Source organism: Pongo pygmaeus, chromosome 12, assembly GCF_028885625.2.
Source record: "Pongo pygmaeus isolate AG05252 chromosome 12, NHGRI_mPonPyg2-v2.0_pri, whole genome shotgun sequence".
In the NCBI taxonomy this organism is placed as follows: domain Eukaryota; kingdom Metazoa; phylum Chordata; class Mammalia; order Primates; family Hominidae; genus Pongo; species Pongo pygmaeus.
The window spans coordinates 130,900,235-130,924,754 of NC_072385.2; the positions used below are offsets into that span (position 1 = coordinate 130,900,235).

A 24,520-nucleotide genomic window follows, 5' to 3' on the forward strand; every position below is an offset into this window, starting at 1 on the left:
GCAGAGGGCTCCATTCCTGGTATAGACACTTGGGCAGAGGGCTCTGCTCCTGGTGTAGACACTTGGGCAGAGGACTCAGCTCCTGGTGTAGACACTTGGGCAGAGGGCTCCATTCCTGGTGTAGACACTTGCGGAGAGGGCTCCGCTCCTGGTATAGACACTTGGGCAGAGGGCTGTATTCCTGGTGTAGACACTTGGGGAGAGGGCTTCGCTCCTGGTGTAGACACTTGGGCAGAGGACTCAGCTCCTGGTGCAGACACTTGGGCAGAGGGCTCCATTCCTGGTATAGACACTTGGGGAGAGGGCTCCATTCCTGGTGTAGACACTTGGGCAGAGGACTCAGCTCCTGGTGTAGACACTTGGGGAGAGGGCTCCATTCCTGGTGTAGACACTTGGGGAGAGGGCTCCGCTCCTGGTGTAGGCACTTGGGCAGAGGAGTCAGCTCCTGGTGCAGACACTTGGGCAGAGGGCTCCATTCCTGGTATAGACACTTGGGGAGAGGGCTCCATTCCTGGTATAGACACTTGGGCAGAGGGCTCTGCTCCTGGTGCAGACACTTGGGGAGAGGGCTCCGCTCCCAGTTTAGACACTTGGGGAGAGGCTCCGCTCCTGGTGCAGACACTTGGGCAGAGGGCTCCGCTCCTTGTGTGGGAAGAGCTGGGTGGAGCCTTCTGCACACCTACTGTGCTCGCCGTCTCAGGGAGGATGCCAGGGAGAAAGGAGACCCTACACGGTAGGATGCGGCAGGTTCTCATTCGCCCCAACTTTGGAGACCTATTCTGTAATCAAACTGTGAACACATCTTCAGAGCCTCGGTCATCTCAAATGGATTTCATGGTAGGGTGATTAATCTGTAACTTATTTTCTGCAGAGATCAATTTAGTTTTCTCTCCCCCTTTTTTATCCACTGTCAGCAGTTCTGTCAATGTCACTTTGTGGCCCTCCACCATGGTATTTAATACAGAAACCTTCCTATCGATTTGAGCCATCTTCACACCCAGCTTCTCAATGTTTTTTATTGTTTGAGGATATTGCCTTCTGTGGTGAATCTAATCTCATGCTCACTGCATCATTACCTTTTGCAATTAAGTTGGAAATTCCGTGCCGTTTATAATCATTAGCAGAACTCAGGGGAGGCCTGGAGTGGAAGGTTCCATGGGGGCCACAGACCCCGATGAGGGTAGAGGGATGGCCGCCCTGTGTCTGTGCGTGCTCATTCATCTTCGCCTTTCCCAGCTTTCACTCACCATGAAATAAATAGCTTCTGTCAAGGAGCCGACAGTGGCGGAGCAGGAAGGAAGCTTGCATGAGGATTCACTGCTACCTCTGCCTTCTGTTCACGCAGGAGAGCAGGAGCTCCTTGAAGGTGGCCATCTAGAGTGCCATCTGCTTGGCGTGACACACACAGCACCTCTTTGAAGGAACGGAGTGTGCTTCAGGAACACAGTGTTTCTATTGGAAAGTTTCTAATCAGAGGTTTAAAATGTACCACAGGAGGATCAGATAAACAAACATAAGCTGGGGGCCACTCCTAGCGACAGCAGCGTGGTCCTTGCAGCCAACGCCATGTCCAGCGTGCCTGTAAATGCAAATAGCGTTCGTGTTTTGGGGACCAAGAGAGCAGTGGGCAGAAGCCGAGCTTAATCTCAGGGCTCATGGGGAGGGGCTGGGAACTTTGTGGGCGGTAGGTGGGTTCTGTGGCTCCTTGCCAGCACACCTTGGAAAGCCTGTTCTGTTTTCATCTTTCTTGTTCTCCAAACTGGAAGAGATGTGGTACAGAGGAAAGAAAGAGGCTTGTTTTGTTAGTGTTAAAGTGGAGCACTTCATGTGTGGAACCTGACTGCTGGTTCCAGCAGCCACCCTCCTGTTCACTGCAGCGTGCCCATAGGTGGATTCATTTGCCCTTTTATTTCTGATATTTTATTAAAATTTTATTTACTTATTTTTAAACTTTCATTTTAGGTTCAGGGGTGCATGTGCAGGTTTGCAATGTAGATAAATTGCATGTCACAGGGGTTTGGTGTACAGATGATTTCATGAGCCAGGTAATAAGCACAGCACTGATGGGGAGTTTACAGTCCTCTCTCCTCCCATCCTCCACCCAAACTATGCATGTTCTCACTTAGTAGTGGGGGCTAGGCCAGGCGCGGTGGCTCACGCCTGTAATCCCAGCACTTTGGGAGGTTGAGGTGGGTGGATCACCTTACATCAGGAGTTCGAGGCCAGCCTGGCCAACGTGGTGAAACCCCGTCTCTACTAAAAATAAAAATAAATTAGCCAGGCGCGGTGGCGCGTGCCTGTAATCCCAGCTACTCAGGAGGCTGGGGCAGGGAGAATTGCTTGAACCTGGGAGGTAGAGGTTGCAGTGAGCCAAGATCACGCCACTGTACTCCAGCCTGGCGACAGAGCAAGACTCCGTCTCAAAAAAAAAAAAAAAAAAAAAAAAAGAAGTGTAAGGTAAACAGTGAGAAGACCTGGACATGGAGAATGGGACAGCAGCACCCGGACCTTCTCGACTCACCTGCGGACGTTGCTTTCTTGTCTAGAAACCAAGTGTGCTCATCCCTGCGTGTGGCTGTGATTGTCGTGGGGGTGTTCAGGGACAGCTCCTTGTCCCAATGTCTGTCCCCCATCCTCTGTGGCAACACAGACCAGGACAAGCCTCACTCTACAGCCTCTCTGCAGCCTGGTGTGGCCGTGGGACTGAGTTCTGGACAAACAGATGTGGGTGGGACAGGTGCGTTCATCCTGAATGATGAGTTGTTCCCTTCGCGTTTTAAGTCTCTGCTCCTGAAACGTGGAGGTGGCTGGCAATGCTCTTTCCTATTCTGTCACTTTTCTTTTCCTCTTTTTAGTAGGGTCTTTTTCAGAGCAAAGTTTCTCTTTTTTTTTTCTTTTAGAACAGTTTGAAGTTCATGGTAAAATTGAGTGGATGATACAGAGATTTCCCACAGCCTCCCTCACTCTCAGCATGTCCCCTGCTGGCATGGGACCTTTGTTATCACTGATGAACCCACTCGGGCACGTCACCGTCACCCAGAGCCCCTCGTTGACATTCGGGCTCCCTCTTGGTGCTGGACGTTCTGTGGGTTTGGACAAATGTGTCCTGACACCTGTCCTCCACCGTGGTGTCACACAGAATTGTTTCACGGCCCTAAAAATCCTCTGTGCCCCAACGATGATTCTTTCCTCATGCTCTCCCTCCAAGCCCTTTGCAAGCCCCATCTTTTCACCATCTCCATTGTTTTGCCTTTTCCAGGATGTCACAGAGTTGGATCCATACAGTATGGATGGTTTTTAGATTGGTTTCTGTCCCTTAGTAATAAGCAGTCAAGGTTTCTCCAGGTCTTTTCATGGCTTGAAAGCACACTTCTTTTTATCACTGAGTAATGTTCCATTGTCTGGAAGGTTCTCCATGTCGATGAAGTTCAGTTTGTCAGTCTTTCCTTTTATGCTTTGTCCCTTGTCCCAGGGCTGAGAGCTGAGATGACTTGGATGCTGAAGATTGTCTCCTGCTTTCTCCTGAGGGGGATGATCGCTGTGCGTTTGACAGTGACGTCAGGGTCCACTTTGGTTAAGATGCACAAGGTGCCTGGGCCTCCTTCCACGCACCCTTACCATGCGGGGGACACAGAGTCTGGGCTTCTCTGTTGTAGGGGGCAGCGAGGACATGTTTTTTTCTGGGCTGCTTGTCTGGAGTACGTGGTTTCTGTCTAGAGGTTTTGTGTCCTATTCGGCTGCCCCTTTTTGAAAACGTGGCTTTCAGTGGGCTCTTCTGGGGCCTTACTTGGTGGTGTTTCCTGGCTGCCAGCTTCTTCAGCTCCAGGTCTGGAGTGAATGAGGCAGAAGGAGACCCCAGGGAGCCCCACCGCGTGTCTCCTCATGCGCCGCGTGGGCCTGCCGTCTCTCTCCAACTTTAAAATCACCCACTGTTGTATGTGTAGCGTCCAGACTTTCGTTGTGCTTAGTGAGAGAAACACGGAACAGGTGTACACCCTGCCTTACCGCCAGCAGGCGTCCCGGAAAAGACGGTGCCGGTCACCCACCTCCACTATTGTTCCTGCTTCTGGAGACCTTGATAATATGAGAGCTCTTCCCTTGTCCAATTAGGGGGAAGAATCTGAACATTCTGAATGAGCGTGCACGGACCCTGTGTGTGCCGTCATTCCCAGGCTGGAGGCCTTGTGGGGAAGAGGAACACGGGAGTCGGGGAGCAGGGATGGCCCCAGACACCTGCACCTGCCACGAGCCTCACTCATGCAAGGATTCGCCATGGGCCTCACTCACGGAAGGAGGACCCGCCACGGGCCTCACTCACGGAAGGAGGACCCGCCACGGGCCTCACTCACGGAAGGAGGACCCGCCACGGGCCTCACTCACGGAAGGAGGACCTGGCGAGTGTCTCCTGGGGGAATTGGGGTTGAGTTATGACTGCAAGAAGTCAGCCATGCTCCAAGCATACCAGAATGCCATGACCAAATTCATTAAACAGATACTCAGTGAGCTCACTTTGGAGAGGGTAATGAGGACGTTTCCCAACAAATGGTCATTTCTCACCATTTTTAAGTAGTCCTTTTAATCAAAGACACAGAGCTCGTCATCATATAGTTGGGCCCCCTCCCAACTGACAGATGAGAAGAGGAAAGCTGACGGAAGCAGAGGAAGTTTCTGAAGGTGGCGTGGTCTGAGTGCCAGATTTGGGGCTGCGGGTCAGGTCTGATGCCCTGTGAGTGAGTCCCACCCAGGCGCAGAGGTGCTCATGGCGGTTCCTGCCTGCCCAGACCTCTCCTGTCCTCCTTCAGGCCTGTGAGGTTCTCACATAACTTGTTCTTATTTGAGTATCTTGAATGATCAGTAACATTTTGTCCTATGAGCATGAATTTGATTTTTGGAAAAAGTTAATTGGAACAAAATCTGGTAAATAAAATAGGTCAGCAAGCTTTATAAAAGCTGATTAGTGGAAAACAGGTTAAAACCACATGAAAACTGATTTCTGTGTGAGACTCGTAAAAAGACATTCTAAAATATTTTAAGCAGAGACTGCATCATTAAAATAAATGTCAGCTTTATAGCCAGGGGTTTCAGACAATGGCCAGTGAAATTTATGTTTTGGATATTTGTTTTGAAAAAGCCATTATCTTTAAGAAAATATGTAGTCAGTGATTTACTAAGTTGCATATTTTAATATCATAGTATAATTATCATAGTATAATTTACCAAGTTGCATAGTTTTAATATCATAAAACTACATGTATAGTTTGATTTTGTAAATATTGGAGCTCACTAGCATTTTCTTACTAGTCTTCCACTCAGATTTTGAATAAAAGTCATTAAAAAACAAAAGTGGCTAGGTGCTGGTATCTAGCAACTGAGCGTCTGTTTCCCAAGCTCTTAAAAGACTTCTTTCTGGTAATACAAAACAAATTATATATTTTTAGAACCAGGTGTCTTTAAGAAAGAGGAGCTGCTCACCCTGGGGAGCTTCGGCACAGGCTCCCCATCAGCACCCTGTTCTGAGTACCTGCCATGTCTGAGGGCCACCTGAACTGTGACATGCTGCTGGAGCTTTGGTGGCTGACACAGAGCCTCTGCCTTTTGTAATGTGCCATGCGGTTATAGGGCCTGCAGTATCTAGATGATGCATTTAATATAAGATTTCAAGTTTTGCTGGAATAGCTGGGACAGGCATGGGTCAGTGGGAAGGTGCACAGAGTACAGGACAACCTGAGCTGAGGGAGGCCCAGAGGCAGTGAGTTCTCCTGCAGCTGGGGCGGCAGTGCAGCCTGCAAAACCAGGTCCCTTTCCTGCCACTCCTTAACAGTGTGACCTGGGACATGTTCCTTGGCCTGACCAAGCATCAATTTAACAGTGGAATTACAGGTTACAGGAGAGCAGCGTTCCTCACAGCAAGCACTTAGTGCGTGCCTGTCAGGTAGATGGACAGCCGATGGGTGGACGCGTGGATGGGTGCGTGGGTACATGGATGCGGACGGAGCAGCTGTAATACATGATCTCCAACATTGGGCCGTGGGTGAAGGTTACCCAATAGGAGGGTCACCAAGAAGAGCTTCATGCAGAGGGAAGACAGAACTTGAGGTCCCAGAAAGCAGTCTGTGTCTCCTTCATAATTAAATGACTTTCCCCAAAGCCAGCGAGTGATCATTACAGTTCAGACATGAGGGATCCGGCGTGCTTTCGTGATGCGCTGCTCCCAGTGTTTTCTGCCCTCATTATTCTTTTTAAAAGAACTTTTTCCTTCTCCCAAGAATTGCTTCTAATTAGACCCACCTCTCCAACAGATCACTAATGTCTAACTGGGGTTGCAGAAATATTTCTTATAGTTTAGTCTATCTTGGTAAAAAAAATTCAGATCTGTACTCATGGCCTTTCCAATTTTGAGTGTGTAAAACTAAGGTCAAATCTGCATTTTGGGGTTTAAGACACACAGTTTTTCTCCAGAAACAGAGTTTAGATTTTTGTGTAGCAAAGGAGGAGTGAAAAAACCCTTTTAGTTCTATTCTTCCTACAAATAGAATCCTTTTAGAAATAAACTAAAAATAAGTTTAAAACAGCACATCCTGTCACCTAATGGGGACAGCTGATGCCCTGTGTACATTTTCTAATAGGGGAAGGCTCTACTATTCCAGGAGGCCACATTGCAGACCCTCATGGGGGTCAGCTCTGTGCACCTCAGACTTCGTCTCCCCGGGGGATGGTGCCCTCGATGGTGTGTGGAAGCCTGCAGCCTGCGGAGGCTCTGTGTCCCATTCAAGCTGGGTGTGCAGAGTCTCCCTCGGGGCCAAGGGCCCACCTGCCGTGTGACCCTGGCAGGACTCACCTCTACCCTTTCTCTGACCCCTGGTACTACCAGCTCCTGCCATCTGAAAACAGGAGCCCTGGCAGCCAGGTATCCCACCACGAGAGCCTGGGTGTCCTGCCACAAGAGCCTGGGTGTCCCGCCAGGAGAGCCCAAGTGTCCCACCAGGAGAGCCCAGCCCTCCCAAGATCCTCTTCCTTTTATTTTTCTTCTGCATCCTGAAGGTGGCGCTGGGCCTCAGGGACTGCAGCAGATTTCATTTCCGTCGCCTCCATCAGACCATAGTGCTCCAGAAGGCAGCGTCAGTGTTCACTCCACATAAAGACCGCTCAGAGCTCTTCTGAATGTTCCAAGGTGCTGTTTTTTGAGTCATAGTAAAGATGAAGGAAAACATGTTTAAGATGCCTGCCACGTGCTAGGCACTGCCTGGACATTTGACCTGTATTATCTCCTTTAATCCTTATAACCCTGCAGGGTGGGTCCTTTAATATCGTCATGTTGTGCGTGAGTTATAGGAGCTGGAGCCAAGCCTCAAAGAGACTAAGTAACCTGCCGATGATGGCTTACTCGGCAGGAGTAAGCTGGGATTCAAGCTCGGGGTATTCATGTTCAAAGCTGGGACTGGAATTCCCAACCAGAGATAGGGAAGGGAAGTTTCCTTAGGTGTCATTGGCATTCTCAAATGGGCATTAGAGGTGCAACAGTTAGGATGTATTTGGCTGCAGGACACAGGGAATGACTTAAACAATGAGGAATCGTTATTATCTGCTATAAAAAGAAGCTAGGAAATAAAGCGATTCAGTGTCTCCACAGCATCAAGGCCTCAGCTGCTTTGCATCTTTCCACTCTGCCATATCCACATGTGACTGCTTTCTGCCTTCATGACTGCAAGGCAGCTGCAGCAGCTCCAGCCATCGCATGCAGACTCCCACAGTTCCAGCGCAGAGAAAGCAGATTTATCTGCATCTCTGTAAGGAAGGCCTTTCTTAGAGGTGCCTCTGTCCAATTGTCAGACATGATGGCAAGTCATGTCTAAACTAGTCATTGGTGAGAACAGTTTCCTCCTGCTCAGCTCAGAGCAGTGTCAGTCCCTGAGGATGGGATGGGAATGGGCTCAGGGTGGGGTGGTCATGGCCGTTTTGTAAGCCAGCCCCTCCCGCCTGCCATGCAGCCCAGGGTGCACAACCTGGGACACGCCTGCATCAGGTGCTTCATGCGTCCTGCACCCTAGACACCACAGCCTTGCTGTTTCTTCACCCCGCTGTTCTGTGTCCAAGGTGAGAGGGTGGTGCGTGCTTCCCTCTGCTGGCCCTCCATTTTCCTTGGTATTGGTCAGCGTGCATGTGGTAGGGTCTGCTGTGAGTGCGGCCTGCAAGTAGTAGGGTCTGCTGGGAGCACAGTCCTACACGTAGTAGGGTCTGCTGTGAGCATGGTCTACATGTAGTAGGGTCTACAGTAAGTGCGGCCTACACATAGTAGGGTCTGCTGTGAGTGCGCCTGCATGTAGTAGGGTCTGCTGTGAGCATGGCCTGCATGTAGTAGGGTCTGCTGTGAGCGCAGTGCTGTGCTCTCTGTGGTTTTCCTGTCCTCCAAATCAAGCCACCCTTGTCAGCTCTGTGGCTCTTGATGGCAGGAAATACAGCTTCTTGTCTCTCAAAATCTTCTGCTGAGACTCTTCTTAGATATGCTCCACATGAACTGCTAAAGACGATGCCAGGCACGTCATTTTGCTCGTTAGGAGGTGTATTCTTTTGTTCACATTCTGGCATTAGTAACATCTCCCTTGAAAGTTTTGTGGGCGCCTTTAATCATTCCTTTTGGACCGGGAAGCACTGAATATTCTTCTTTAATGCCGGAAAACAGATTACCGCATGCATCGCGCCCTGTGGAGTTCTTGCTGAGTTCTGTCTCCGTGTCCCCAGGAAACCAAAAAATGTGATTGATTAACCTTACAACTTACACTGTACTGTCTGCCCTGAGTAGACCCTCAGAAATTGATGGTGAAATATCTTTCAGGCTTTTATTAAAATTTACCTTCCAGACTTTTCTGCACCTGTGAGCATGAAGTTTTCAGGGCCTGGGAGTACAGGCGTTAGCATGACCAATGGAGTGGAGTCAGGTGACAGATCCTGTTTCTGCCTCCAGCTGGCTGTGGCCACAGGCAGCTCACCCACTCTCCCTGGGTTCTAGTTTTCCCAGCTGTGGAGTAAGGGGGGCCAGAGCCCGCCTCTGAGCTGCTGAGATCCGTCAGGGTCTCCCCTTATCTGGGGGTGTCTCCCCATCACCTCTGGTCAGTGCCTCGTGTTAGTTGTCTGTTGCTGGAACAGATGACCTCGAAGTGCTCAGCACGGCCCACATGTGTGACCTCAGCTTTTGTGTGGATAACCTGGAATTCAAGCACACCTCAGCTGGGTCCTTTGCTTGAAGCCTCCCTCGCACGAGGCTGTGGTCTCAGGGTCAGTGGTGCTGGGCTTGCTGCTGGTCGGATGTGGCTCCTTTTAGGCCGCTGGACTGAGGGCCTCGATTCCTCTAGCTGTTGGCCGGAGGCCGTCCTTAGCTCCTGGCCATGTGGCCCCACAGTGTGGAGCTTGCCTCATCCCAGCCAGCAAGATGAAGCCCAGATCTCTTCTCATCTAATCCGCCGAGGGACCCTGCCCTGCTGTGCTGGTTAGAGGCCAGCTGCTCTGGGGCGGGGACTCCATAGGCCACCAAGTCTGAGGGCCATCCCAGACGCTGCGGACCATGGGCCTCTTCTGCCTCCAGCTTCCCTGGTTTTCAGCCTCCTCATGTCACAGCTTCACCTCTGCCAGCTCTGCTTTTTATATCTACCCTCCAGCTGGAGGAGGCGCCCCGACTGCAGGCTCTCCTGCCCAACTCAGTGCTGTGCTGTCCCGGCCTCCTGGCCTGGTCTGTTTTGTCGCTGACTACCGGCACATGGTTCCCCTTCAATCAGGTTTATTTATGTTACGTATCTCTCTACCTTGGTGAGGCTTTTGTTTTTGCCAGGAATGGCTCACTCCTGTGTTTCACTGATTTAGGTTCTATTCAGTCTGTAAAGCCCATCTCAGTTCCTAAGCCTCATGAAAGCTTTCCCTGGTTACTCTAACCTGGATGAGTTCTACTTTATTTGAAATCCCTCTCAACATACGTTATTATCATTTACCCTGGCTTTGTCACTTGTTAGCTAGCTTTTAAAACAAACATTGTACAATTATTTAATTGCTCCAAGCCTCAGTTTTCTCATCTGTCAAATGGGGATATTAACATCTACATTATGTGACTTGTGACAATTTCACTAGGAAATGAACATAAATGCTCAGCACAGGGCCTGGCATTGAGTAACTGATAACAAGTTGTATTTGTTGAGTGATTTATTTTCGTTGCACACATTTACCTCTGCAGCCAGACACCAAGTGTGAGAACAAAAACCACATCTGCTGTCATGGCACTCGGCACGGCTGAGGAGCTTGCTCAATAAATACTTGTTGATCAGTTGCAAGGCTAATTGGTAGTTGGTTGATGGCTTAATTAATTAACTTACTCTTTCAGAAATCTAGACGAGTCCGTAAGCTGAAGGCTAGGACGTGTTTTATCCTGTGGGTTTTGGATGCAAGCGGTGCTCCATTTTGCTGACTGAACTTCTGCAAGGAGCACTTATGGAGTTAGAAGTTGAAGTGCAAGAGCTTGGGATGGCAGAAGAGCTCTGTTGGGGGCTCAGCTTGCATTGCTCGGCTCAAGATTTTGGGCCGTCTCCTTCTGGAATGGCCCTGTGGTGTTTCGCACACACGAGTCATCAAGAACTTGTCCAGGTCACTCTGCCGAATTTGCATTGCCTTCTAAAGATGTGATCTTGCGTTTCTGTCTTCTAAAGAGTTTCATAATGAACCCATGTAGTTAGTAGAAAGTTAACTGGAACACAATATCGATTAGTTAGAAACAATATCCAGCCTTCATTATATCTGCTAATTGGTCTTTTTTACTGTATTCATTGTCATCAGTGGATAATCATTAACCTGATAAGTAGGTCTTCAGAAAACTGAAATAGTACCTGTAAAAAATTTCACTTGACTTTTTTTTGTTTACCTAAAGGGAATACTACAAAAGTATTTCTTCATTCATATTGTCCATGTGGAAGTTAAGACATTGAACCTAGGCCGGGCGTGGTGGCTCACACCTGTAATCCCAGCACTTTGGGCGGCTGAGGCAGGCAGATCACGAGGTCAGGAGATCGAGACCATCCTGGCTAACACGGTGAAACCCTGTCTCTACTAAAAATACAAAAAATTAGCTGGGCGTGGTGGCGGGTGCCTGTAGTCCCAGCTACTTGGGAGGCTGAGACAGGAGAATGGCGTCAACCCGGGAGGCGGAGCTTGCAGTGAGCTGAGATCGCGCCACTGCACTCCAGCCTGGGTGGCAGAGTGAGACTCCCTCTCAAAAAATAATAAATAATAAAAAATAAAATAAAATAAAAAGACATTGAACCTAACTAACTGTAAGTTGCCAAAGTTAAAGCCAAAAATTAGCTCACCCTGTGTTTCTGAAATAATGTGTACACTCAAATCATTTCTAGTTTTTGACGTAATGTTGCTACCAATTCTTCTCTTTAGGAAACTGTATTCCATCATTGCTGTTGGCAACATTTATTTTGACGTACTCCCAAATTGGCTTTTACTAAAGGTTTTCTTGTGGCTTACATTTAGGGTCGTGAATTTTCCAGCTGTGTTTTCTTCTTCGGTAGCTTTGCGAGGGGGACCCTCTCTTTGGCTCCTATGTGTCACCCTGCACACTACATGGTTCCTTGGAGCTTGCTGTGGGAGCCATGCCCTCCCTCCCTGCAGTGCCTATGCCCCTGCTCTGTGTCTGGGTCCATGCTGAGTGTATCTGGGAGCCTGCCTCCCACACCAGCTGGAAAAGCTGCACCCTTGCCGCAAAGGTAATGAGAAGGAAGAGATGCTGTAAAATCTGATGGAGTGAAATAGGAAGGTGAGAGGCGCCTCTGATTTTATGTGCAGAGCACTCCCCTCTTTTGTTAACATCCCCCCCTCCGCCATGGTTGATTGTTCCTGGCGAGTGCCTGGCCTGGCTGTGCCAGTCTATCTCCTTCTCCAGGAATTTGGGGTGAGGTCTAAGGGTTGGCTCATCTTTGGGTGCTTGGTCAGGGGGATGTCAGGCCCTGGTGTTCCCGGCGCCTTTGCCTCCCGCCCTGTGGACATATGGGAGCCAGGCCGGAGTGAGAGAAAGAGAAATGGAGCAGGTGTGGAGAGAGGGGCCCAGCTCAGGGTGGGAGCACGTGCCTGGGGCTTGGCAGCCCCACAGCCCAAAGTAGTTCCCATCTCTTGGTCCTGAGACACCCCAGCCTCCTCAGGTTCAATTTCCCTTTGCTAGCGCTAGTTCGAGTCCGGCGTCCGAGCTGCTGCACATGCTGCCGTCACCATGCGGAGTACCCAGGCCCTGGCCCACCTCCCTGCCCATAGCCCGAGACCTGCCCAGCCTTTCTGGTTCGGTCACTCTGTCCTGCTGACAGCTGGCCTGGACCCTGGCTGTCCTCATCAGGTTCAGTGCTTGGTTCCAGCCCTGTCCCCACTGTTCTGCCTGGTGCTGTGCCGGCTGCCTTGGTGAGCTGACCAGACTCACTACAGATGCCTTGGCCTGGTGTTCATGACTCAAGCTTAACCCTGCCATGCTCACACGTGCTTGCGCATTCTGGTGCCTGCCCCTGCCACCCTCCCTGCCCCGCCCCTGTGTCCACCTTTCAGTTCTGCACAGGCTTCCCGAGGCCACACATGTGGCGGCTGCTCCCACCTCCTCCTCTGTATACTCCTGGCGTTTTCCTGCTTGGTCCGTGTATGGGACGCATGCCTGCCAGGTGTCCCCACACAGCAGGAATGCAATTAACATTTCCTGCATGGAACAGAAATAGCCCTTCAGCTTACTGTGGAGAGAGGATCAGTAAGTCACCCTTGGCACATACAACAGTAGAGCAGATAGTTTACCAGTGATATTGTAAAACAAAAGCCCCGAGCTTTTCCTAAGGAGACATCCTTGGACTTCCTGAAAGTCACTTGGTTGTGGGGATGAAAGTGGTGGGCCAGGGTGGGCAGGGACCTGGGCACAGGGGAGCTGGGCCGGGGGCACACAGGAGGCTCTCCATAAACAAAAGAAGGAGCCCATCGGCAGCCATCTGCTTAGGTCTGGGAGGGAGCGGACAGGTCCACTCCTCGGCCACACCCAGCCTGCCGGTGCCCCTGTCCAAGCGATTCCTAGAGAGCTCCTCTGACCATCACCGTGGCTATTCTTCTCCCGGCTCTCAGTGAGGCCCCAGGTGCCACCCCAGCCCTAACCCCCTTGCCTGTACCCAGATGTGGATACATACCCCCCCATGCGTGCCCAGATGCAGACACACCCCTGTCACCTCTGCCTGGATGTGGACACACCCCCCCATGCGTGCCCAGATGTGGACACCCCCCCCATGTGTGCCCAGATGTAGACACACCTCCCCATGCCTGCCCAGATGCAGACACACCCCTGTCACCTCTGCCCAGATGCAGACACACCCCTGTCACCTCTGCCCAGATGTGGACACACACCCCTATGTGTGCCCAGATGCAGACACACCCATGTCACCTCTGCCCAGATGCATACACCCCTGTCACCTCTGCCCAGATGTGGACACAGCCCTGTCACCTCTGCCCAGATGTGGACACGCCCCTCCCATGTGTGCCCAGATGCAGACACACCCATGTCACCTCTGCCCAGATGCAGACACACCCCGTCACCTCTGCCCAGATGCAGACACACCCATGTCACCTCTGCCCAGATGCATACACCCCTGTCACCTCTGCCCAGATGTGGACACAGCCCTGTCACCTCTGCCCAGATGTGGACACGCCCCTCCCATGTGTGCCCAGATGCAGACAAACCCATGTCACCTCTGCCCAGATGCAGACACACCCCGTCACCTCTGCCCAGATGCAGACACACCCCGTCACCTCTGCCCAGATGTGGACACGCCCCCATAGCTGCTCAGATGCAGACACAACCTCCTCGCTTCTGCCCAGATATGGAGTCATGGGTACCCTGTCCCCCAGTGGGTCTCTTGTGTCCCCACCTTCTCTTCACTTCTGCTCACCACCACAAGGTGTTGCAGGAAGTCAGGGGACCCTGAACAGAGGGACCTGCTGAAGCCATGACAGAAGAACATAAATTGTGAGGATTTATTTCCTGGGCATTTATCACTTCCCCAATCAATGGTCTTATAATTTCCTATGCCTATCTTTACTTTAATCTCTTAATCCCGTCATCTTTGTAAGCTGAGGATGTATGTTGCCTCAGGACCCCGTGATGATTGCATTAACTGCACAAATTGTTCGTAAAGCATGTGCGTTTGAACAATACAAAATCTGGGCACCTTAAGAACAGGATAACAGTGATTTTCAGGGAACAAGGGAGATAATCTTAAAGTCTGGCTGCCTGGGATCCGGGTGGAACAGAGCCATATTTCTCTTATTACCAAAACGGATAAGATAAATATCACTGAATTCTTTCCCCAGTAAGGAATATTAATAATTAACAGCCCGGGAAAAGAATGCATTCCCGGGGGGCCTCTAAAATGGCCGCTGTGGGGATGTCTGCCTTATGCAGTTACAGATAAGGGATGAAACACGCCCTGGCCTCCTGCAGTGCCCCCGGGCTTGCTAGGATTAGGAAATTCCAGCCTGGTGAATTCTAGTCAGGCGGGTTCTCTGCTCTTGAACCCTGTTAAGATGGTTATCAATGACAGTGTGTGCACAGTGGGACACAGAAGTTCATTAGTGATTCCAGTTTCGCCCTGCCCTTCTGCCTTGTGATCTTTCATCGCCCTTGAAGCATGTGATCCCTGTGAGCCACACCCTATTCGTGCACTCCCTCCCCTTTGAAAATTGCTAATAAAAACTTACTGGTTTTACGGCTCAGGGGGCATCACGGAACCTGCCGACATGTGATGTCTCCCCTGGACACCCAGCTTTAAAATTTCTCTTTTGTACTCTTTCCTTTTACTTCTCAGACCCACCGACACTTAGGGTAAATAGAAAAGAACCTACGTTGAATTATCGGGGGTGGGTTCCCCCGATAACAAGGCTCTGCAAGGATGGTGGCTTTCAGTTTCCAAAAACTTTTCCTAAGCATCAGAGCAGGCTTTAGGAGTGGGAGGTGAAGATGTGGCTCTTCCTGGGCCCGAGGCCTCTTCTCCCTGACTGAGCACAGCGTCTGCATCTCTCACTGATGACCGTCCTTCTCGGCTTCTGACCAGGACTGTTTTGAGTTCTCAGTCTCTCTCACAGCCCATTTGCATAGGACTCGGGGGACACCAGGTCTTGTAGCTCACGCCTCCCAGTGGCCACCTCTGAAGTTGGGAGGCCTCTTGCTGGGAGACACAAGGAGCATCTGCAGCCGGTGCGCTCTTTCCGGAAAGCCCTTTACCCGTGGCTTAGACAGTGCCCTATTTCTCACTGGGAACCGCCTGTCTTTCTGTTCTGAGTGGTAGTTCCCAGGCAGAGCCCCCGCCTGTCTATGCAGTGGGCAATCACTCTGTAGGGACCTCCAGGCCTTGTTCACCCCGAGCCTGGGTACCCAACCTGCCCCTGCCCAGCAAAGCTCCTCGGTAAATCTTGTGAGATAGTGAATAAACTCCAGCACCAGCTCGGTCATTGGGCCTATCACGGCCTGTCTAGCAGTTTGTTTGGACCTGCCCTCGGCCTGGCCAGGCCCGCCTCACCAGCCACCTGCCTCAGGCTCCTCTCAGAGGGCTCTGAAGAGCACAGCTGGTTTGAAAGTTAATGGAATTAGTGGTGGGAACTGTGTCCCTCAGGAGGACTTGGGGGCAGGTGTGACAGAAGACCCTGAGGCAGACCTGGACCCTTCCTACCTTTAACAGTCATCCTGTACGTTGAAATTCAAACCCCAAATTGAAATAACGATGCAGCCAACATGCTCAGCCTTTGTGCATGAAATCCTAGGCGAGCAGAGAAATGAGCTGGGGATCTTCTTGCAGGCTCACAACTGGGCCCCACCCTCTTTTAGGCAGGAGGAGGTTTTAGCCCTAACACCAGCCCCAGAGGGCCTTGCTGAGGCCTTCGTGGTCAGCTCACTGGCTTGTGGCGGTCTGATTAAATGCCAGGCGAAGGCCGTGTGGGCCTCGAGATGGAGGGAGGGAAGAGGGCGTGCACTGGAGACAGCATCTGACCGAGTGAGTGTGTTTGTCCCTTTGTTATTCCAGAACCGGTCAGGTGGACCTGACTTGTTTTGTTGCTTTCTTTGGGGAAAACCAGATGTTTGAGTTATTTTGTATTGTTTTCCTTCAAGTTCGAGTTGATTATCTCTAATCACATACTTGCAAGCAAATGCTCTTTAATAGAGGCCTATTAATATGCTTTCTATTTTTTGCTGTGCTCAGTTTTATAGATTTCCCCAAGTAAGGTTCATTTTTGCCATTTAAGGAAAGGAAACAAAGACAGAGCTTCCTAATTATTCTCAGTAATTATTTTCAATAATATCCTTGAGTATAGGATATCCTCTCGCATTTTCTGAACAGACTTCATATTCTTCTTCTTCTTTTCTTCCTTTGGAAAACATCATGACACTCCCAGCTGGCCAGCTCAGCGTCCCTGGAAGGGAAGGGACAGCTGAAGTTCACCTCAGGACGGTGGAGCCCACATCATAACTGCACCCAGGTGGCCACAGCGAACGACACCACCCTCCGTGGCTGGGACACCCGGAGCATGAGGTCAGTGAGCCCACTGGGTGCAGGCCCCGCTTCCTCTCCTCCCTCACTGAGCAGAACCGGGATGATGGTGGAGCTGATCGTGAGCCACATGCATTTGGGGGCGCATGGTTTGTCTTCATCTCATTTTTGTAGGAAATCATAAATCTTCATCTTGTTTCTTCACCCCAAATTAAGCTAGCACATCCACTGCCGTGGAACTGGTGCACCTCGGTGGCTGTTTAATGTTCCATATTGATATCTTTGCATTAGTGGTGGTTTATGCTGAAAACTAGGAATTGGGGCTTTTGTAACACTGAGCAAGATGGGGACCACAGGGTGCCCGTCTCTGATGAGCCGCTGCAGGCTGACAGCTGCAGTCCCCAGGTTAAGTCTCTCCTGGGGTCGTCCTTGACCATAGCTGTGACTTCTGGAGACACACCTATAGGGCAATCATATTTTGTCATTTAAGTAATTATACACAACAGCCAGCAGCTCTAATGGAACAAATAAGAGCGAGTTTTCCGTTCCAGTTGTGATTTTGATAGGCAAAGGAGTGATGGTAGCACGTCTGTTGCCGTGGCAACAGAAGCCCACACAAGCTTTTTTAAGATACAGTTTATCCCCTCAGCACACCATAATTTATCACCGAGCTGAAAAGACGGATGTCATGCAATAACTCGTGTTGATTCCAGGGTGGGGGCACAACTTTAGGTTTAGTTCCAAGGCCCCTCTGAAAACTCAGGGGCTAATAAAGAATCAATCCACTTCCTCCCTTGTGCATGTCCGTGCAGAGGGCTTGTTTGGTTTCCTGATCAGAAGCTGGAAACCACAGACTCAGCCCGTGATGAACGTCCTGCTGAAATCCATTTCTCCATGTCCTGTGGTCATCGTGTCCTTTGTCTGCATGGTTTTTTGAAGGATGTGAAGAATTTCAGTATCTGAAAACAAGAAACTCAAAGACTGACGTTACAGACCAAACAAATAAACAAAAAGATGCCCGTGGCTTTGATGGGCGACATCTGGCAGTGGCCTCATTTTGCCCGTGTTGTGTCTGTGGTGAGGATGTGCCAGCGCAGCACAGAGGGTCCTGGCGCCTTCTCATTGACTGTCATTTCTCCTTTTGCAAACAGCTTTGGTATGCATGGAGCCAGGATGCCTTTGGTGCTTTTTTAGGTGGTATGGTGCTTTTGTGTGACAGTTACTGGCAATGGAGCATGCAGTAACCTTTAGTTAATACATCGTGCATGTGCGACTGTCCATCCAATTCCCCGGGAATCTGCCAGGTTTTTAATTTTCTACCTTTGCCTGTTTCCCTTGAAATATTTAAAGGTTTAGGTATTATATTTTAGGGAAGAAATATTAAGATATTGAAAAGGTGCAGGATATAAAAACCAGAAGATTTGAAAGTGGTTTAGGGCCGGGAGTTCTAATGTGAGAGAAAAAGATGAAAGGAATTGAGTTCATCTACCTTGGAGAGCAGAGAACAATGATGGTCTTCAGATAAGTGAAGCAAATTACAAGGCACAGAAGTTTCCCATTGCTCATCAGCCCCATTGAGGCCTGCGGTGAGGAAGGTAAATGATGCAGGAGTGATTTCAGTCCCGCCCACGGCAGTGCTGGGGAGGCCGTGCAGGCAGGAGCCGCTGGGCAGCACCAGGCCATGGGTTCTTTGCTCCCCCGGGTGCAACCTTTTGTTCCAAGCCACTGTCCAGCCTCACCAGATGACCTGCCCTCTGGGGTTCATGACATCAGGGCCATAGGTAGGATATTATGACTTCAGACCCTGCGAGGAGCAGCCAAGGACCATAGGATCCAGGGCAAAGTGAGGTGTGTGAGTGCGTGTGTGCGTGTCTGCCCTCTTAGGCATGGATGTGTGTGTGTGTGTGTACATACCTGTGTGGGCGTGCACACAGATGCACACGTGAGTGTGAGAATGCACACACTGTGAACAGCCGTGTGACTAATTTCAAACAGTCCCCTTCTCCCACCCTGGAGCGAGTGGGTTGCACTGGCCACCAGCAGTGTTGGACCTGGAGCTGGTGTGGACAGTGGAATGGCAAGCCCAGCTGGCATGGTCCTTCCTGCTTTCATGGTTTTCCCCACTGCTCCCCGCTTTCTCTCTCTCTCTGTCTGTATATATATATATATAGATCTATATATAGATAGATATTTTGTGTTGTATGTGTATGTACTTACGTATATATATAAAATTTCCCAACACTATATTCTATCTCAGTTCCCTGTCTTTGTCTTTTCCTTCTTCACTGTGTCCTTCCAGAAATGTGTCAGGCATCCTGTCCAAATGTCTGGCTCAGTGTCCCCGTGGCTGTTGCAGCCCCTCTGGCATGCTTTCATTCTCAAGATACCAAGTCACATTTCTGACAGCTGCAAAGCAAAATTCCTTCCACAGCTCTCCCGAGGGTCACAGATACGCTCCTGGAGAGATGAGCGTGGTGTGACCGCACAGGGTTGCTGGGATGGAGGAGCTGGCACCAGCCTCTTCCTGCAGGGCAGGAACGCCGAGGGGACGAGAGCACCCTGGGCCGGGGGATTAGACAGGGTCCCGGGAAACCAGCGTGTGCCCGCAGCACTCAGTGGCTTTTCATAATCCATTTACTGTTTTCCTTTGCTGTTCTTCCTTCTCCCTCAGCCAGATCTACTGCATAGAGAATGCCCACGGACAGCTGGTGCGGGACCTTGACTTTAATCCCAATAAGCAGTACTACTTGGCCAGCTGCGGAGATGACTGTAAGGTGAAGTTCTGGGACACCCGAAATGTCACCGAACCCGTGAAGACCCTGGAGGAGCACTCCCACTGGTAGGGCCGCTCCTGGCTGCTTCAGGGAAGAGGGGATTACGCAATTGATTTTGCTAATTACTTTACCATTGGGAAAGACACAAACCAGCTTAGTTTGTGCTGCTGTGAATCATTCAATCAACCCAGTTTTATTTTTCCTAAAGAAACACTAATTCCAAATCTGAATGTTTGTGATTTATAAACGTAGGAAAAGAAGAAAAACATTAAATTCTGTTTTCTCTTGAAACAGTGCTGGTTCAAGTATGCAAAAATAAATGTGCACAGATGTTCACGCAGCATTGTTTGTAATGCCGGAAACCTGGAAACCACCCAAATGTCCATCACTAGGGGACTGGTTAAGTAAATTAGGTGACATCCGTGCAGCGGAGATGATGCAGCTGTCAGGAGAATGTGGAGCATCTCTATGTGGCTGTGGGAAGATCTCTGAGGTCACTCATTCTCCCTAACATATTATTTGAATGTTTTTCATGTGCTGGGTACTTTTTGCTAAGTAAGTAAAAAGATCAAGTTGTGCAATGGCATGTATAGCATGAATCCATTTTTATGCAAATAAAACGTGTGCACACATGGGTGTACACAAGTGTGAGTGACACAGGTATGTGGAGGAAATGTCTGAAAGAGTAAGAGCCAAAATCTCATCAGGAATCCTCCCCAAGTCAAAGAGGAGCATTCACTCCCTATGGCCTGCATCTCTGTATCGTTTGAATTACTTATCTGAAGCTGTATGTTAAAACCCCGGATTGCTAGTGCACAGTTCTGATAAATTCAGTGACTTGCTGGAATTTCCTGTGGTCTGAGTGGCTGGGCCTCCCTGTGCCCCTGGCCATGCTGGGTGCACCTCCTAGCGTCAAGGGCCCGGCACTGTCTGCCACCTGGGCCCTGGAGCTTGTTTTGGCCTCAGCACGACTGGGAGGCAGAAGCTCCCAGGCTCTACGACCCGCGCCAGAAAGAAAGCTGATCCCAGTAGCCAAAACCAATGACACCCCTTCTGCCCCAGGAGGCCACCATGCCCTGGTCTCAGGACCCACAGTCACTGCCAACTAGGAAGATGCCGTGAGGCTTGTTTGATATTACAGGATATCGCTAATCCACATGTTGCTTCTGGGGCAGTATTTTTTTTTTTTCTTAGAATTTTAGAAAGCTTGTCTGAAATGTTGAGTGATAAGCCTTCTCCTCCTGCAGGTTTCAGCCAACATTTAGTCTTCCCTGTCTGTCTCTTGGGACTTAGGAGAAACCTACAGTAAACCCAGTCTCAGCGGAAAACTGCCTTATGTCAGGCCCTGTGACTGGGGGCTGATTGCCTGGCAGTGCCTAACGTGAGCCCCAGCCTAGTGGGGCCCTCAGAGCCGGTGTGGTGCGTTGTTGGTGTTGCCTGTGGGTGACGGGTCATTTCAGCAGCTGCCTTTCCCTTTGCAGGGTGTGGAACGTCCGCTACAACCATTCTCACGACCAGCTGGTCCTCACTGGCAGCAGTGACAGCAGAGTCATCCTTTCCAACATGGTGTCCATCTCATCGGAGCCCTTCGGCCACTTGGTGGACGACGATGACATCAGTGACCAGGAGGACCACCGTTCCGAAGAGAAGTAAGGGCACACACCCCAGAGTGGCTCACGCTGTACCAGAGCCTCCTGTCCCCACAGCCATCTCCCGAGCCAGGCTGTGTATGTAGAAAGCTTCCAGGAGTGCGTTTGGGGGACCCTCTACTTCCCCACTGCAGCTGTGGGGACCCACAGTTCCAGGGGTGCCGTCATTAGCAGCCCAGGTGGGAGGCACTGCAGGTAGGTTAGGGTTAGGTGCAATTTTAACATAGATCTCTCTATATTTGTGTTTGTATTCTTATTGAATGCCATCTGTAAGATTTAAAAGACTGTCACTGGTCTTCAAACTTGAGCATGAATAATAATAGAATGAATATATCCCAATCCTCACAGCACTCCCTGTAAGAGATGCATCACAGTCAGTGTCTTCACTGGCGTGGATTCGAGCATGGTGGGGTCAGGTTGTTGGCCATCAGCTCACAGGCCTTCCACTGGCTGGTAACAGGGCGGAGACTCCAGGCCAACCTTCCCAGTGTCAAACCCAGGTCCTACTTCACTTCTAGATACTCTACAAAATGTGGTCAACCATGATGGGTGTTTTCTAGTCACACCATCACGGTTCTGGATTTTCCTAAAGCTTTTCCCTGTGCACTTTGATTTCCGATTCTAGGTGAGATGGGAGATCGCTAAGGGCACCCTCTTCATGCCCGCCTCTGGTCAGCGGTGCAGTGCCAGGGCCCCTGTGTCCTTGAGCAGTCCACCTTCACAAGTGGCAGCTGCTTCCTGGGGGGTGACTAGGCGCGATTCAGATGCAACCGCAGAGATTCTTGCCCCAGGTTCCAGAGGAAGGAGGTTCTGGAATAAAACCCTGTGAAGTTGGACAGAGCCCTTAGATACGATGGGGTCTGTCACTGTGTTTTGGGATCCTTTGCACTGTTTTTTGTCTGAATTCTTCCCCTACCCACCTGAGCTTGGTCTAAAATTCCTCTGTGAGAAGACTTCTGTCTTCGGACCCTTTCTGCAGTGGCGATGGGCCCATCTGTTTGTCTTTGGACCCTTTCTGCAGTGGCGATGGGGCCATCTGATTGTCTCTGTCTTTGGACCCTTTCTGCAGTGGGCATGGGCCCATCTGTTTGTCTCTTGACTCTATTGGCTTTGTTTTGTTTTTGAGACAGGGTCTCACTCCGTCACCCAAGCTGGTGTGCAGTGGCACGATCATGGCTCACTGGCAGCCTTGACCTCCTGGGCTCAGGTGATCCTCTCACCTCAGCCTCCCAGTTAGCTGGGACAACAGGCCCATGGCACCATGTGTGCTAATTTTTTGTAGAGACAGAGTTTTGCCATTTTGCCCAAGCTGGTCTCAAACTCCTGAGCTCAAGTGATCTGCCCACTTCAGCCTCCCAAAGTGCTAGGATTACAGGCATGAGCCAGACTCTGTTGTTTTTCTGTTCAATCCTTAGAAACTCAGTCTGCCATAGAATAGTATTTAAGCACACGCATGGTAGCGTCTGCCCAATGGTCTCTCGGTGCCTGTGGGCCTGGCTTCCTTTACCGTCCTCTCTGCCAGTGGCCCAGGGAGTCTGCACTTCCTCACCATGTCTGTCCGTGTTAGGGGAGGAGCCCGATGGGCCCGTTGGTCAGAAGACTGCTGGCGTTGTCCTCCGGGCGGCGGTGTCATGGGAGCAACGTAGGAAGGGAGGAGGTGGTCGGGGCTACGCAGACTTCTTAGGGCATCCCTCAGTCCTGATGTCCTGCTGCATTCAGGAAACCATTATTCCCCCTGAGGATTTGCACCTGGCATTTGTCACACAACAGCAGTTGATCACTGGCAGGTCCACTTTGTGGGAAGCCAACTTCCCAGAGACTGTGCGAGTTCTGGAGGGTCCATCCTGCTGGGGGGTGTAGCATTTTCCTACAAAGAAATGCAAAAGCAGTTAGAATGCGGTACACAAATTAAGTGGGAATTTTTTTGTGAAATGGGAAGGAAAGTGCCAGAGAAGCCTGTGTCTGCCGGAAAGTGGCCGCTGTGAGCTGGGCAGGGCCCCCTCCCCATGTGCACGCTGTGTGCTGAGGAAGTGGTGCTTCTTGTGTGAGGATCCCCTGGTCAGGGCTCCCAGCGAGGGTAACTCACAGTCAAGGGACGCGAGGTGGGAAACACCCTGGGTGAGGCCAGGCAGGTCACGCCTCTGCTGCTCCCACTGGGCCAGGGGCATCTTCCTCTTGGTGTCATGGGGGGGATCCTCAGCCCAGCCCCACTCCCATCCTAGCAGGGCCCCTCGTGTCCTAGCCTCTGACCCCTACACAGCCAGGAGCTGGACCCGCTGCTTCCCAGGGTCCTTTCTGCTCAAGCAATAGGGGCTTTTACATCCTGCGTTACCCAGACATGGTGACTGCTTCCCCCAGTCTTTCTCCTGAGCAAAGGAAGCCCTTGGAAGACCTCTGACAAAATATCACCCCAGGCACCCGGGTGCCAAGGACAGAAGAAACCAAGACACCACGTGCCAATGTCGCCGATTTCCATAAACCTTTTGAGAAATGCCCACTTCTCACAGTGAGAGTGAGGGTTTCTGGGCTTCTGCAGGGACCACCCCACTGTCCTCAGTGTGGGCTCCTCTAATTCTTCCCATCCCACAGCGGAGAAAGCTGAGGCCCCGGTACCTCCCATGTCTCCCGACGGCAGCGCTCGCGTCCTCCCCGTCCCTCTCCTGCCCGCCCCGCCGGAGCTGCCGCGCTCACGTCTGTCTCTGTTGCATTGCAGGAGCAAGGAGCCCCTGCAGGACAACGTCATCGCCACCTACGAGGAGCACGAGGACAGCGTCTACGCTGTGGACTGGTCCTCGGCCGACCCATGGCTGTTTGCCTCCCTGAGCTATGACGGGAGGCTCGTGATCAATAGGGTGCCCAGGGCCCTGAAGTACCACATCCTGCTGTGACTCCCAGGCCTGGGTTATCCAGGTCCCATTGGGTGGTTTTCCTCTTGGCAGATTCTCAAACAGTCGCAGCTCTTTGGAGGTGACTTGTTTTCCAGGTGGATCCCTCTCTGGGATAGCCGCTGTTCCATTCCTGTAGCAGCAGCATTTATGAATGGGGTGAATGGGGCTGTTGTTGACAGCACAGCTAATGTCCGAACCCAGCTCCTGTCGGCAGAGACAGAGCCCCACATTGTTATGTGAATAACAACGTTTTCTGTTTTAAGGGTGTTAGGAGTTTCACTTTTTAAAAAAAATATCTGTTCCTGCAATAGTAACTCTTCTTTCTCTTGAGAGTAAAAAATGAAATAAAATAAATCCACACTGCACAGGTGCTCGGCTCATTCTTTCAGGAGCCCTGCCCTGTGACCCCATCTCCTGGGTCTTTGTCCATTTTCTCTTTCCTGACCCAGGGAAAATGCAGATGGACAGACGTGTGCTCTCTATGGCGCCCTAGCATGGAACTCCCGGGAGCCATGCTGGCTGCGGCAGTGGTGGGCACCCGGCTCGCGCCCTGGGCTGAGCTGGTGTGATGCATTTTCACTGCCGTAGACGCAGGCTCTGCCCGCCCTGGGCCTCCCCTGGTCTCTGCAGCCCATCCTGTGCTGTGTCCTGCCCACCTTGTGAGCCAGGCA

The 24,520-nt window shown here is 50.9% G+C and overlaps 1 protein-coding gene across 3 annotated transcripts in view; it reads left to right on the forward strand.

The window, feature by feature from the left end:
• The window catches only part of EIPR1 (EARP complex and GARP complex interacting protein 1), a 192,774-nt gene extending 168,560 nt beyond the window's left edge, over positions 1 to 24,214 (forward strand). For all 3 annotated transcript variants that reach the window (XM_054476590.2, XM_054476591.2, XM_063649006.1), the window contains 4 exons: positions 16,444 to 16,580; positions 19,210 to 19,377; positions 20,794 to 20,961; positions 23,675 to 24,214. In XM_054476590.2, coding sequence (XP_054332565.1) covers positions 16,444 to 16,580; positions 19,210 to 19,377; positions 20,794 to 20,961; positions 23,675 to 23,849 — 648 coding nt within the window. In that variant the 3' untranslated portion in view covers positions 23,850 to 24,214. The remainder of the gene's footprint in view (positions 1 to 16,443; positions 16,581 to 19,209; positions 19,378 to 20,793; positions 20,962 to 23,674) is intronic.
• Positions 24,215 to 24,520: the final 306 nt, after the last annotated feature.